The sequence below is a fragment of the Momordica charantia genome (genome assembly GCF_013281855.1).
Source record: "Momordica charantia cultivar OHB3-1 chromosome 10 unlocalized genomic scaffold, Mcharantia_2.0 BLBB01000010.1, whole genome shotgun sequence".
In the NCBI taxonomy this organism is placed as follows: Eukaryota; Viridiplantae; Streptophyta; class Magnoliopsida; order Cucurbitales; family Cucurbitaceae; genus Momordica; species Momordica charantia.
In genome coordinates this window covers 99098-114811 of record NW_028275158.1, presented here as the reverse complement: position 1 = coordinate 114811, position 15714 = coordinate 99098, and the positions used below count along the sequence as shown (strand labels likewise).

The 15714-nt window shown below is 35.0% G+C and overlaps 2 protein-coding genes across 5 annotated transcripts; both read right to left on the bottom strand.

Moving 5' to 3' along the window:
- Nucleotides 1–2243: 2243 nt before the first annotated feature.
- On the bottom strand, nucleotides 2244–6210 carry LOC111011664 (Calcium-binding endonuclease/exonuclease/phosphatase family). Of its 3 annotated transcripts, none has more exons than XM_022285518.2 (10): nucleotides 5463–6210; nucleotides 5279–5383; nucleotides 5057–5162; nucleotides 4586–4806; nucleotides 4419–4495; nucleotides 4215–4323; nucleotides 3975–4100; nucleotides 3416–3472; nucleotides 3187–3294; nucleotides 2244–3078 (listed from the first exon to the last, which is right to left on the bottom strand). In XM_022285518.2, exons 1-10 carry the CDS (start codon nucleotides 5625–5627, stop codon nucleotides 2836–2838), a joined length of 1317 nt encoding a protein of 438 aa, XP_022141210.1. In that variant the 5' UTR covers nucleotides 5628–6210; the 3' UTR covers nucleotides 2244–2835. The 3 variants fall into 3 exon arrangements, with proteins under 3 accessions (XP_022141210.1, XP_022141208.1, XP_022141209.1); XM_022285516.2 differs by having other exon boundaries at nucleotides 3416–3526; nucleotides 5463–6206; XM_022285517.2 differs by having other exon boundaries at nucleotides 2244–3075; nucleotides 3416–3526; nucleotides 5463–6205.
- A 2117-nt stretch (nucleotides 6211–8327) lies between these two features.
- On the bottom strand, nucleotides 8328–12435 carry LOC111011392 (WAT1-related protein At1g43650). 2 transcript variants are annotated; one of them, XM_022285120.2, is made up of 7 exons: nucleotides 11922–12435; nucleotides 11735–11797; nucleotides 10683–10799; nucleotides 10232–10496; nucleotides 9948–10106; nucleotides 9635–9786; nucleotides 8328–9502 (listed from the first exon to the last, which is right to left on the bottom strand). In XM_022285120.2, the coding sequence occupies exons 1-7, from the start codon at nucleotides 12134–12136 to the stop codon at nucleotides 9256–9258; spliced, it is 1218 nt and encodes a 405-aa protein (XP_022140812.1). In that variant the 5' UTR covers nucleotides 12137–12435; the 3' UTR covers nucleotides 8328–9255. The 2 variants fall into 2 exon arrangements, with proteins under 2 accessions (XP_022140812.1, XP_022140811.1); XM_022285119.2 differs by having other exon boundaries at nucleotides 11735–11800; nucleotides 11922–12434.
- Between the last annotated feature and the right edge of the window lie 3279 nt (nucleotides 12436–15714).

Sequence of the window (15714 nt, the reverse complement as noted above, 5' to 3'; positions counted from 1 at the left end):
TATTTTGACATTTTGGAGTTGTAAATTTAATCACCAACCTAATTTAAGCATGGTTTAGCCACATCTACTGTAGATGGGATAACAGGGTAAATATTATTCACTCGTACAAATTTTGTGGGAGAAAAAGAAGGAAAGATGTTGAGGCGAACTGGTGAGGAATCTTGCAAATATTGTAAAAGAGAATCGTATTATAAAATTTTAAACGTTAAAATCATTTCTGTCGAATCAAATCTATTTTGATTATTTAATTTAACTTTAATGCTAGCAATTTCGTAAATCTCCCGTAAAGAGGAGAGATAGAAAGAAAAGGTAAAGTTGATGTCTCCAGATTTTTCTTTTTTAATTGTAGGCCAAGCGAGAGTCGTAGGCGTGCACTGTGCACGAGGCTGAATTAATTCTTTTTTTCTTTTTTAACAAGCTAGTTTATTGTTTATGTAAATTAAATTTGGTCCAACTAAAATTTAGTTTGCCTTTTGCATCTCAATTCCAAATTTAAAGTCTCAATTACATTCATCAGATATTACTTTTCATAATTAATATTTAAAAAATTAATTATGAAAAGTAATTTGAGATTTAGTATTTTATTTGGAATTACAAGATTCATAAAAGGCAAACAATTGTTAGTGTTAGTTAAATGACGCTGAAATCTATTTTTATTTATAAAATAAAAGAGAAAAGAAAAGGTGGAAGTAGGGTTATTCTGGGTGGGAATTAGTTTTAAGGGAATAATTTGAGGTATCACAATTCACAGTGGATATCGTCGAAAGAAGATGGTGATTGATGGGCGTAGTGGGGTTTGGTTCAGTTTCGCTCTTTAAAGAAACAATAGTTTATAATATATCTATATATTTTAGACTTTAGTTATCTCATTACTAAAGCCAAAAATATATAATAAAAATTACTTTTTGTTTATTCCTTTCAGATCCAATTTAAGTAACATTTCTTTCTGAATTTCTCTTTGAACGTATAAAATAGTAACTTTCCCGATCTTTTTCCTTTTTAGAAACAATGAAATAAACAATTATGAATAAATAATTTGATGAAAATATGATTATGATTATTTTTTCTTTCAAATTATGAGAATTTACACTGGAGACTTGAGAGTGTGAACACAGAAAAGTGGAACAGAGGAAATGAGTTTACAAACAAAAGTAAAAACACGCACAGCTGCATAGTTCATACAAGGACAGAATATTTATTTAAAAAGAAAAAGGGAAAAAAACGAAATTCGGAATGGACAAACGCAAGTGGGACCCCCTCCCTTGTTGTATGTATGACTTTCATTTTGGGCCGACTTATGAATTTTTCTATCTACTTATCTCTATGTCGAAAATGAAATTTGCTTTCATCTTTAGAGCTTTTGAAGCTATTTTTATAGACCATGAAATCTACGAGCAGCGATAGCAAAAGTCAAAAGAAAAACAATTAACTTTGAAAGAGAAATAAAGTACTTAGACTTCAAAGTTAGAAATAAATCATTCTCATCTTTATTTTAACTCTATTTTAATGTATCAAAAACACAATTATTTTCTTTCATTTATGCCCATGTGATATCGAAGTAAATCATGTATCCTATGTTTAAATTGTTTCTAGAGATCAATGATATGTTTGAGAATGATTTTTTAACTTAGCATCTTTTAAGATCCTCCTGTATTGTTTGAAAAAAAAAAAAAAACCATTACTATAGCTTCCAAACATGTCATAATGTTAACACAATGATATACAATTGTTTTTAGAAAGTGGTAAAAGAAAGTAATTACAGTTGTACTAAAATCACCTCTCAACATATGTTTTCCTTTTTCCTTTTTACAAAAAAAAAAAAAAAAAAATTACTTTTAAAAGTATAGAACCAAATATTAAAATAACTTCTTATTAAATATTTTTTACAATATCAATTATAATTAAACTACTGAAAATCACTTGGGTGCACGACTTTAATCAGTTTTCTTCCAAAACTACTTACAAAATGAAATAAACATTCTACTTGCACCAGAAGAGTTTCAAGAGTTAATTTATAATCAATATTTAGACATTCCTCATTCTTTAATCATTTCTATGGTGCATTTTGAGCGTTGATTTTTCGCTTATACAAAAATCAGTACTTCTATTATGGTATTTTATAAAAAGAAAAAGGAATTGGGTGTTGGGAGTGAGCAAATGGAGTGGCTTGTGGTAGAATTGTCATAATAAGACAGTGCCATGAATTACGATTTACCCAGAAGAGAATCAGACAAAGAAGCGACTTTTGGTTCCCAAGGAAAATCAAATGTATTTGAATGTAAAAGACAGAGCGGTGCTGGCGGAGCACCTTTATGCTTAATCTGGGACTGGTACTGGGACTGGGGAAACGATATTTGATTTCCTTGTTCATTAAGGAAGGGATTGGAATGCCAACTGTTTGTCTCTTTAAAAACATCACCTTTAAGCATCCATTTGCATTTGCATATATTTCTACAGTAATAACCATATAATGGTAATGGTACTGGTATGCTATGCTCTGCTCCTCCATCCGGGACTTCCATGAATTCATTTACTGTACAAATGTTGCTCCTGCCTCCTATATGTATACGGCACTAAAATTACAAAAGCCACGATTTCTAAAACCCATATAACTGCAACTGTAACTGTAACTGTAACTGTAACTGTCTGTACACTTAATCAGCTCTTTCCTATCCTTTTCTTACTTATTCAACTGTAGTGTAGTGTGTAGATGTGGATGCGGATGCTCCCCATCCCCAAAAATGGTGACGCCAAGTTTTCATCTGCTGGTGCTGGTGCGAGATTCAACAACGCAAAGCTGTTGAGGGTGGCAAAGGAAAAATGGCGAGGCCCGCGTCAGGATATCAACTGTGAACAGGGCATTCTTATGGGTGCGAACACCACAGTGAGTCGTGCATGATCTGAAAGCGAGTAGTCCTCGGGCCACCTTCCTTTCTCCACTTCTGCAGGAAACAGCACCGCATTTTCAACACTGAAACCAATCGTTTGCTCCTGATTTTCCTTTGACTCCCCACCACTCCCCACCTCGTTGCTTCTTCCATCCCTCTCCTCGTTCCCCGTAGAATTCCAAATTCTCTGCTGTCAGAAACCACGAAACACCCACCCCATTACTATCAATCTCAATTGCTCTTCAACTTTTTTTATCTACTTTACCTTATGTCAGTGTCAAAAGGACAACAAATTTACCTGAAATTCATTATAATCGAGAATGCCGTTTCCATCAATATCTGCTTGTACCCACAAGTCCTCTATCTCTCCAACGCTAAGCCCATGGGGATGCCCAGTTAAATTGAGCTGAACAAAATGATTAAGCATTCATAAATAAGTTTTTCGATTCAAGGATCTTTCTCCCAATCACATTCAACACAGGTTCCACATTTTCAAACCCAAAATCAGCAAGCCAAGCCTTATATACCTGTCGAAGTGCCTCACAGAAACCTGAGTAGGTTATATAGTCACCATCATTGTCCGCCTGCAGAAAGGCAAATGCATCATCTTCTGTAAGTGAAGCTCTTCGAAGTAGGTACTGAAAATGGTAAGATTGTATTAGAAATGCAGATATAAAACAATTCAAGTAGCCACCGCAGAGCAAGGGACTACAATTAAATAGCATTGCAGAATTAAATAATTCATATCATGGCTCAATAGTCAATAGTGTGTTTGTGATAAATTTTGGACGAGTGAAACTGAAGAGTGCTGTTAAATAGTTGATTATTCACATACGTCCCCTCTGTTTTCAAATCCAGCAGATAACATAAGTCCGTCATGCAATATAATGAAGGAAAGTGAAGAACTGCAGTCAAGTGGTTGATGCTCAAGGTACTAGAGATAATATATCCTAATTGAAAATTTAAACAAGGAAATGATTATGATAGTACGAGACAAATAAGTCGTAGGTATGCTCATAAATTGAAACTTGAAAGACACAGCAATTAGTGTGGGAGGAGAACAGGCAGAAATGGAGAAGTGGTTACCTTGAACATGCCAAAAACAGCTTCACTCCAGCTAGTTTTTAGCAATTTTCTGTATCCATTAGGATTTAAAAGCCAAATGAAGTCAACCCCACATATGTTTCCCCGATGATTCCGGTGACTCACCCACTGGTTTACATACATGAAAGCCACAACCACAACCAAGATTAGAAAAATAGTCTACGTTGACTATTAATTTTAAGTTTTAGATGAGGATGAGGGAATAAAATTGAAGATGCTAACCTTGCGTGCATCTGCATCAGTGTACTGATGAGCTGTGTCATAGGAGGATACAAACCCCTGCGACCTTAGAAACTTGTACACATGCCCACGTTTGCTTCCGTTCCAGTCACTAAACAGAACAAAACAACCATCTCGAAATTACCACAAAAGAAGAAGATGATGGGCAAACAAGAACAAGAATGAAGATCAGGGAATGAGGTTTACCCGCAAAGTATGATGGGCATGGGATTGAGTTTGTTTTCTTTCTGATAAGATTCAACATATTGTAGGATTTTGTATACCTGGAGAAAAGAATAAGGTTAAGATCATTAAAATTGGAAATGGAAAGTGCAAGAAGTTGCATGAATCCAAGGACAGTGAGTCAAACTTACTTGATTCAACCGGACAAGACAGAGACTAGAATCGTGAGGAAATAACAAGTGAGTGTTGACAATGAGAATTTCCTGACGGATATCATTGTTCCGGCACTGTGAGAATGGAACTGCTAATTCAACATGCAATAGCTGAGCAACGCGATCTCCAAAATCGTTAAATAGCAGCTCTCGGTAGTTTACCACTTTAAAATAATCCTTATTCACCGCAGTCAACAAACCTGTAGTTTCACATCCAAACAACTTCACTTTAAAATGGTTTCACGGCTAATAAACATAATACCAATACACAAATCATCATAATCATCAATTCCTGGTGTTAAATGTGGACTCAAATATTCATGAAGTAAAAGAGAAAACCCAAGACGAGGAACTCTGAAGGACAATGAATTTGGATTGGTACACTCGAACAATCCTTGGTATAAGAAAGAAGGGAAAGGGGGTGGAATGAATTGGTAAAGAAAAACGTACCATCACCACGGTTATTGGTCCGAGCAAGCTTGAAACTGAGGTAACCGGCATTGGCTAGTCGGTTTTCGTATATATTTACAAGTTCTTCGTTTCCAACCCAGAATTCCTGCTCACGGCCACAGAAGAAAAGAAAAGGACACACAAACACATCAACGATTGTTTTGAGACCTTGTTTTCCCGGAAAGAATTAGACAAAGATGGACTTAGAAAAGAAATGGAAACCTGAAGGCAGATAATGGAAGATTTCTCATACAAGAGCCAATCGAGTATCCTCTGATTTCTGGCTAGCCAGTATGTCCTGTAATCGCTCTCACGGCAACTGGGATCCTGTTTTTTTCATGGAAAATGAATGGGAATCGGAATGGAGAAAGATAAAAATTGAAGGGAAAGATGGATGGAGGGGAACCTGTTGGTTGAGACGCTTGTAGATGGGAGCGAGTATATTAAAGGTAGTGCAGGTGATGCAAGGGCGTTGATGATGCTGGTCTTTAATGGAGGAAGCAATGGCGTAGCTCCCAATCATTGAAATCCTTCCTTTCATCTTCTTATCTCTTCTTCTCTCCTTCCTCATTCTTGATTCCTGGCCCTCCAGTGTACGATCTACTTATATAACAAAACCAGCGGGAGCGTGAAATGCAAATGCTGTAGAAGAAATATTAAAAAAATGGTTTCCTGCTTGGAATCAAATAATGGGCGTAAACGACAAGTGGGGTGATCGCGATTCGTGATATGAAAGAGAGGAGACTTTTCTTTCACCACAACGAAGGAGAAAAGACTTTTCTTTCCCCAGAAAGAGAAAGAGAGAGATGAAAAGTGAATTGGAATTGGGAAGGGAAAGGCGAGGGGGTTAGGGTTAGGCAAAATAATTAAATTTGGACAGCGAAGAAAGTAACTGTAAAAAAACCGGCAGAAGCGGAAGAGGAAGGGGGAAGCGGTGAGCCTGAGCCTGAGAGGAGAGGAGAGGGGAGCAGGAGCAGCAGCACCAGCACCAGCACCAGCACCCGCGTTTAATCTTATCTCAATCTCTCGCGGAACGCCCAGGCCCAAGCTTAGGCTATGCCTATTTATAATTGATATATATAAAAGAATTAAAAAGAAAACTGAAACTTAGAAGTGATATTTGAGAGAAAAAGGACCTCTTCTCTTGGTCTCCTCTTGGTCCTGGTCGGGTGGGATTCATTAGATTCGCCAAATATTTAACACCGAAAATGGGGGGAGGGGCCTATCTTTGCTTCAAAGTTACAACTAATGGCCGAAAGGTACTGACTTGGCCTACTATCTTTGTCCCTTCTCCTTCTTCTTAGAATCCGGAAATTGTGCCTATTTTTATTTTTAGCCATTGACTGTAGCCTCTACCAAATTAAAAATCTGATGGTTTTAGTTTTTCCTACATATACAAATACACATCAAATTCCATCGTGGTTTCCCAAATATGAGTATGACTACATAGCTCTACGAATCCGATTCCCCTATATCTCTTTCTCAACTCCAATTTGCTTATTTTGTTTGTGGCACACGATTATTCGTTTTATTAGGAAAAATTGAGAGACCCAATAATTTAAATATAAATATTCGTAACATCTGCGTCCACATCCACATACACATAGTTTTTCGTAATTTTATTTGTAAGAGGTGAGGTGGATGAAGTGGAAGAAATTTAGAGAATTTGGGAGTGTGGAAAAGAGAAGGGTTGGGATTGGGATGATTGAATCGTGGGTCCCATTTCCCAACTCTGAAAACAAAAGGGCATCAGCGGGAGCAAATGGTTTTGGGCTTAATCAGTCACGCGGTGGGCCTCAATTTCAAATCTGTGGACTGGGGGCAACACATCACATACCCAAACTACACGCCGAAGTTCCACGCCCACCTATTTGTATTTCTTCTCCTTCTTTCTTTTCTTTCTTTAGTCCATCAATTTGGAGGCACAGAAGATTAGGATCCCGCTCACCCCGTTCTCCTTGTGTGTGTATATTTTTTCAAAAGTTAAGCAGCTATTAATTTTTAGTGGGAGGTAAGGCCACTATGATATATATTTTGAAACGAACACGAGCGGACGGTCCTAAGGCCCAACTTCCGAGACCCATATTGGGCAGGGGAGATGGTTGCTGCGGCCCAAACTTCTATTAAGTACTAAGTTTAATAATGAGGCATTGAGGCGCTTTGCCAAAAGTAGTTCAAAATAATAATAATAATAATAATATGAATTTACAAAAGTACCAACTACTTTTTACTAAGTTTCGTCAGGTATAAAATTTGTGTTAAAAATTTTCAAAAAAAGACAAATGATCACTTTTTAAAAGTAAGTTAGTCAAAATAATGGATTCTCTTTGGGAGACAGAAGTCCATTTATAAGGAGCTAACGCCCCAATGGACATTGCAAAAAATGAAAAGGGCACTCTTTCACTCTACCTTTTAGTTTTTCTCGATGTACCGCTCATGGATTCCCAAACCAAACAAATCTGGGGAGTTGCGAGTCATTACCCAGCCGAACAAGGCTGATACCATTAGTTTGGATGTGCTTTTTCTCAATTATTGAATATTGTCTTTGTAGATATTTTTTTGCCTCAATCCGACAGATAGGGTTTAGGAAAGGTCGAGGTCCTATACTTTCTTCCTTGAAGTCCTATTACAAAAGTGAACATTTTCAAAATACAAGAACTAAAATGAACCAAAGTTTAAAGTACAGGGACCAAAATGAATATTTTTAAAATACGAGGGCTAAAATTTAACAAGGCTAGAAAGTATAGAGACCAAAATGGTAATTTAACATTTTTTTATTCAACTTTCCCCATTAAATATACATAATTTTCAAACTATTTCGAATCCATTCAATTTATTTTTTATTTTAATCTAACTTTAAATAGTTTCCATTTTAAATCTAAATTTACACAATTTTCAAACATATTTCTAAATCAATCCTCCATTCAATTTGAATTCATTTCTTTACCATATAAAATTCATCGTATATATAATTAGTTCGTAGCTTGTTATGATAAATTATCAATAAAACATATATAATTTAAGTAACATTGAACTTTAGTTTACTCACTCAAATAATTTTCATCAATATTTCATTATTTTGTTATGATATTTTTATCGCCATCGACATTTCTATAAGTAAGTTTCTTATATTTTTACCATGGTTAAAAATGATCAAATATAGCCTAATTAAGCTATCATTAAAGGTTTATTTACTAATTCAAACAATTTCCATCCATTTTCATAAATTTTGAGATTTTTTCTAGAGTTTTTATTCCGTCCATATTTAGAATGCCAAAAATATAGAATATAATTCTACTTTTTATTAAATCCATTATTTTTAGATCACAGACTAAAGGCACCCATCCTTACTTTTATGTCGAGATGTTTTGTTTTGAATTACAAGCAAATAGATAATGTTGGGCATCAAAAATCAAAATCAAGTCAACAAAAGAGAAGGGAGGGATGCACAACTCTCATCTAAGTTCTTTCCGTTCTTGATTTTAGAATAGAAAGAAAACAAAAAAATCTTACCACCCAAGTATCATTGAAAATGGAGATTCTTCATCATGGTCAATGTGGATCTCCAACCAATGAAAAAGAAACGATAATATGTACTGAGATTTAGATGGTTGTATATATGGATCGGTTGGGAAAGGCTTATGAAGAGACAAAACAATGACTAAAACATAGGTACAATGGTCTAAATAAACAACCTACATCACTTTGATAAAAATATAATTTTCAGTAATCTATTTTCTTATTATTTTTCTATAAAAGGCGTTTTGAAGGTACCTAATAACCTTTGGAAAACGGAGTGGTAGATTATAAAAAGTGTTATTTAATGGGCGATTAAAAAAAAATGGTTTGCAGATAAATATATTGTTGCTTGAAAGATTTTGAACACCTTCCAACACCCTTAATCATGGCCAATACACCGCTGAGGCTAACCGAAGTTTGTTTGGTTTGCAAATTGCAATTGATATCTCCTCTTCAGAAGCCGCACACAACCTAAAACTCGTAATTCAAAACACATTTATTCAATTTGGCAACGTAATTAACTAAACTAACCGATAGAGTTGGATGGTGGGTAATGCTTCAATTATGCGTACGGATTGGGATTAGATTGAAATGGGTATATGGAACTGACGAACGGAGGTTTTGGTTGGATTGGATGTTTGAGTTGCAATCAACAGAAAATGAAAGGGCAGAGGTAGGTTTCAAGGGTTTCTTGTGCTGCAGCCACTACCAGCCTCTTCTAATACATCAACAGAAACAGTATTTGTAGTGGGGGAACCGCTGGGCACTACAGCTGCTGACTGCAGCGGCGCAGGTTCTGAAGTTGCCGTTGCCGCTTCCACTGCACCTGCTGCTGCTCTTGGGAGATGCGACGATTTCTTCATCTCCTTTGTCTTACCCCACAGAAAACAGTAGAGCCCCGCTACCATCACAGCCGTCCCCACTATGCTGCAAATCAAGTTATTGCAATTTAATTTTATTCCATATAATTATAATTCTAAATCTAAACATTATATATGAACATCATCAACCACAACACCAAACAGGCAACAACAAGACAAGACATGCAAATGTCCCTACTTGCCCACTCTAATCTCCTCCCCAAGTATGATGCCTTCTGAGATTGCCACCAAAATTAGAGTCACCGGGTTGAACATGGGTGGGAAAGTGGGTCCTTGGATTGAAATTGCCCATGTCATTAAGCAAAAAGTTGCTGCTGTGGCCAGTGCACCCTGCAGTGCACATAGTTAACAACTAGCATACCCACATAGTTATAGACTATAGTTGTGTTTTAATTTAAAAAGGAATGCATGCATCAATGAATTAATACGCTTTAATTTAATAATAAGGTAATGGTGTGTATTAATTAATTGTATACTATTATGTGGTATACCGAGTACAAAATGGTGAGAAGTTGGAGATCCCAACCCAAGGTCCAAGCGGCCTTGTTCCTGTCCAAGCACAATCCAAGCGCTGTTGACTGAATGCATGCTATGACACATGTCAGCATGGTAGCCAAGTACTTTGATGGAAACAGTTTGAGCAACTTCACCTGTTATGTTATGCCAATTGGCAATGCCGAAGGAACAAATGGGTGGTGAGTTTAATTAGAATTGAATGAGGATGTAGCTAGCACCAGCACGACACAAAACAAAAACAGAACAGAACATTACGTACTTGAACGACAAACCAAGCCGCATAGCAGAAGCAGCTGCCAAGAAGCAGGAGGGTGCCTCGTCCCCAGTGAGCCTCAGCGTCAGCCTCGATCTCATTAAATATAACAGCAGGAGCAGCGACATCGCGGTGGCCAGCAATAGCATGATGACCAATGTGGAATCCTTTTCCTTTGTAAAAGACCGTAATTAATGCTCCCCCAACACACAAAATTGCACCCACTATCTTTACTTTCCCTGCTCTTCTCCTTACACTCACCTTTTCCATCCTACAGTGTAATTAGTAGTACACACCAAAAACAACTATATTATATTTCTCTTCCTAGTCTTGAATAAATAAATATATATATAAATTCCCATCTGACGTAAACGCCATTCAGTGCAATGCATCCATAATTATTAATTAATATTTAATACAGTAGTACAGTAGAGGGTGAGGCCAGGCAGGTAATTACCCAAGGACGGAGGAGATGACAAATGTGACTACGGGAATCAAGTTCAGGAAGTTGGTAGCATAAGTAGCCGTCGTGTCTCGAAGACCATAGTAGTACATTCCCATTGCCGCTGTTATCCTGCATTGCACATTTAACATTACACAATAATGGGAATGACACCCTACCCAACATAATTTTAATTACGATTTCTTGATCATATAAAAGATAATTGCCCTCTGGTTTCTCATGATCTGATGCTTCTTTTGAAAAGAAAAAAATGAAATAAAGCATCTAATCTAGTAGCCGAAATTCTGCACGACACTCTCTGAGAAAGGGAACCTCAAAAATAATGGGTAAAAGAAACACCCCCCCCCCCCCCCCCCCCGGCCCAGACCAGATCATTTCATTTCCCATCCATATATATTCTCCTCTACTATCTAATGGTTCAGATTCGCGGGACTTACGTTTTGCTATTAATTAGTAGGCTTCAGGTAATCACATCATCACACATCTGATGATCTTCATATCGATGGTGCTGATCATTATTATTTAATTTGTAGAAACCCTTACCCTTTTCCTTCCATCCATGGGTTTATACAAAATCTAGAAAAGGTAGGCGTGAATGTGATAGACCACACACGAGCAAAATGATTAATTTGATTCTAGAGAAGAAAGTATACGTACTGTTATATATACAGTGGATAGAAAATAAAATAATATTAATGATGGGTATAAGGGAAGTAGCTAGAATGAAAGAATACCATAATTTTGAGATGGAATAAATTTGGACGAGTCAACAAAATTGAAGATGTATAAAGGCCTTGAAAATTGTGTAAATTACAGTAAACGACAAAGACAGAAGGTGGTGTAACTGTAAGTGGAAAAAGGGAAAGGAGCACAGAATAATAATTAAAATTGGTTGAGGATGGTATGACTCCCTTATATGAGTATGAATACACTACACATAATGATAATATTGTTTTGTTTTGTTTTGTTTTATGTTTGAGGGTGAGAGTTGAGAGTTGAGAGTGGGGGATAAAATGAGAAAAGCAAGCGATGGATGAGTGTCGTACCCGGTGAAGGCACTGAGGAAGAGCCAAAACAAAACCTGCCAACTGAACTTGTTTGCGTGCGATCTTCTGCAGTTGCGGGCATTGCGATTGATTAAATTAAATTTAATTAATTAATTAATTAATAAAAAGGCACTATAATTATTATTAAACATATGATGAATTAGAAGAAGCGTAGGGTTAGGGGTACCTGTCGAAGAAGAAAGCAAAGGGTGCAACGCAGAGAGCGGCGACGACATGACGGTAGGCCATGAGTGCAAAGATGAAGGTGCCTTGATTGAGGATAAGTTTGCTGAGAAGTTGCATTCCGGTGGCAAATAGTTGGACGAGCAACATGGCCAGAACGGGGCGAGAGGCATTGAACAGATTATGATGAAGGAGCTTATTATTCACGATCACGCCCATGGGTGAACTTGGAGTTGAGGCCAGAAAAGATATTATTGGATATTGGGGAGGGAGAGGACAGCCTCACAATCTCACAGTCACAGTCAACAGTCGCTGGTGTAGGCTATACGTATAAACCTAGATGATGATGATGATGATGATGATGATGATGATGATGATGAATGTTTCTTTCGATGAGCCCCCTCCTTCCTCGCCTTCGCCTTGCCCTTTTAACTGCACATACAATACCACAGAGAAAGAGAGAGAGAAAGAGAAAGAGAAAGAGAAAGAGAGAGGTGTTTTAACTTTCAATTTCCTCTCCTTCAAATCTTAAATAAATAAAGGAGAGACTGTGAGTGAGTGAGTGAGCGAGTGAGTGAGTGAGTTGTGACTTGTGAGTGAACCCGGTTCCGGCCCTCCAATATATTTAAATTTCAATTTCACTTTTTTACTGGTATCGCGCTCACACTTTTTCTTTGACCTCTTTGACTCTAACCAACTGTCTGACGCACACGCCACATCTCACCATTCAAACAACAAACACTTTTTTTGCCATCCCTCTTCTACGCATTAACCAACAATAATCTCCACTAACTTCAAACTCTTCTTTTTCTTTTTTTTTCTTTTTTTATTTTATTTATTCAACTTCCCAAAATAAATAATAATATATATTCTCTTAAACACATACCTTTCACTATTAAGTTTCATATTTTTCCAATTCTAGCAACTCCAGTACACTTCTCACCTAACTCAATCTCCCATTACTTATGCAAATTAAACTATTTTGTAATTTTCGTTTAATTCACACTTGTAACTACTTTCGATGCTATTTTTTCTTTATAAATATTATTGTATTGTTTGATTTCATCAAGTTATCTATCTACTCAATCGGATTATTACCCAATTATATGTTATATGGCAATTCTTTTATCAAGGTATATGTATATATATACTTATTTTCTGTTTCTTTTTTTAAATACTTTTGTTTCGAGGATCAACTTACCAATTGTAACAAAAAGTGAAAGTGAATTTTAGTGTTAAACTTGTTTTCCAAATTTAATAAATTATTTTAGAGTTCTGTTGTAATAAATTATTTTAGGCACTTATATGCGACTAATGGTGAGTTCAAATCATCATCCTTATATATTGTACTAAATTTTTTTTAATTAAATTATACAAAATGCCAATAACTTTAGGATATGGTTCAATTATGCTGTATCATTAAAATGTTCCATTTTATACCTTCAATATTTAAAATTATGCCATCTTTCACTAAAAGAAAATGGAAATATGGATGTGATGGGTGATGATGTAAATGCAAAGATACACGTTGACAACATAAGTAATTTCAATATACCCTAAATTTTGTGATCAAATTTTCTATTATTTGAAAAGTTTCATTTCAACCTTTAATTCTTAAAATTATTTCAAAACAACTATTTCATTAATAAAGATGAAAATATGACATGGCAGTAAATGTAAAAATGGAGGGCACAAATAACAGAGATGAATAGTAATCACATTCAAAATTATTCTTATTAAGGAAGCTAAGAAAGCTGACATGAAACCCTATTGAATTAGAAAGGAACAGTACATGAACCCTTAATTCACAAGATTAACTCTCAAATCGTTCAATTGAAACAGATTCCCTTTAAGATCAAAGCTTTTGAGACAAAAAGAACACATCCCTTCCCTTTAAGATCAAAGCTTTTGAGACAAAAAGAACACATCCCTTGATTCAAAAGTCCAACGCTATGAAATAGGATGATCGATACTACTTGAATGTTCTTGGCATGCAACTCAAAGAAACATAAAATTGCAAAGGTTCTATAAGTTTTGACTAACTCAAAACGCAAAACTCAAATGCTAAGGATCCATTTGATAACGATTTATGTTTTTGGTTTTTGGTTTTTTAATTTTGTGCTTTTAATTTTTAGAAAACAAAAACTATATATATGTGTGTGTTTGATAACTATTTTTTTGTTTTTAAAAAATAGAAAACCAAACATGTTTGGTAACCATTTTAGTGTCATATATGTTCTTAAAAAGTTATAAAATTTAAAATATATATTGGAGAGAGAAAATCCGATGTAGAGTAGGGATGACAATAGTGCGAGATAGAGTGAGGATGTCCTCTCTCATTCTCTTGCTTTGGGAAAGTTCTCTCACACTACTGTTGCAGGGAAAACTTTGTGTATTTTTCACTTTCAGTTGGGGAATTTATCAGTAATAATTAAACCAAACAAAAATCGAAAAGGCAAATGGTTAATAGAATTGGCAGTTGTTTTGTAACCACTCAGTCTTGGAAAAATTTTCCTTGTTTTGCTTGTGAAATGAGATTGTCGTGTTTGTGAAAATTTATAGTCCACTGTCTTTTCTTCAGTCCAGGAATCAAGATCTAGGTTAAAGAATCCTTATTTGGGGATGGAGATATTCGCGGAAAAAATTACTAGTTGTATAATTAATTTTAATTATTTTTAGAATTTACAAAATGAAAAATACTAGTTGTATAATTAATTTTCATTATTTGTAGAATTTAAAAAATGAAAAATGTAATAAATATATATTAATTATTTTTAGAATTATTATTTACAAGTATAAATAATTAGTTTTAAAAAATATTTATTATTTTTTTTCACAATTTTGTTAATATATCAATAAAATATATATTAATTATTTTAAAAAATAGAATCGATGACGAGATTGAGACATGCATTTTTTATCCTTGGAGCGGGGACCCGACCCAAATTTTTGTCACATAATGTAGAGACATAAAAATGCAAATTTAGAGAGATGAAAATAAACTTTTGAAAAATAAATTTTAGAGAGATAAATAAAAAAATGTAGAAAAAAATTAGTGGAATAAAAGTTCAAGACAAAAAGAGAAAAATTCTAGAGAAAGAGAATAAAGTTGAGAGTAAAATATGTTAAAAGAAAAAAGAGGAAATTAGAAAGAAAAAGAAAAATTATAGTGAAAATAGAGATAAAAACAATATTCAAAATATATTTTTTAATGAAAATAAATAAAGACAAAGATAAATAAAAGTTAGAGTGAACTAATGAGAAAATAATATATAATTTTCGGAAGGAAGAAAGAATAGATTAGAAAGAAAAATAAAATTTATAAAAATAAATTTTAGGGAGAGAAAAAAAGAAACAAATAAAAACAAATAGAGACGAAGAATTCTAAGAGAAGTAATAATAAATAGAGAAAATATAATTTTGATTTTTTGGTTACTGAAGTTTAAATTAGGTCTTTATTTGATCCTTCAAATTTTAAAATAGACATTTTTAGTTCCACGCTCCCTAACTTTATTTAACCGTTAATTAACTAACGGAAAGGTAAGGTGATGTGTCAGTTAGTTGGCAAATAAATTTGCTGACTTGGACAATTATATTATTTTTTAAGTGATTGGACCAATTAGTGAGGTGGTCACCTTGTTCTTCTCTTTTTGTTTATTTCCTTTCTTCTCTCCCTCCGGCCAATCTCGTCGGCGCCGGTGACGGGCATCTCAGCACTCTCCTTCCCTCTTATTTTTCTTTTCTTTCTTTCACCATTCTTCTTTTCTGATAGCAATCCTGCGCCGTCATCCTTCCCC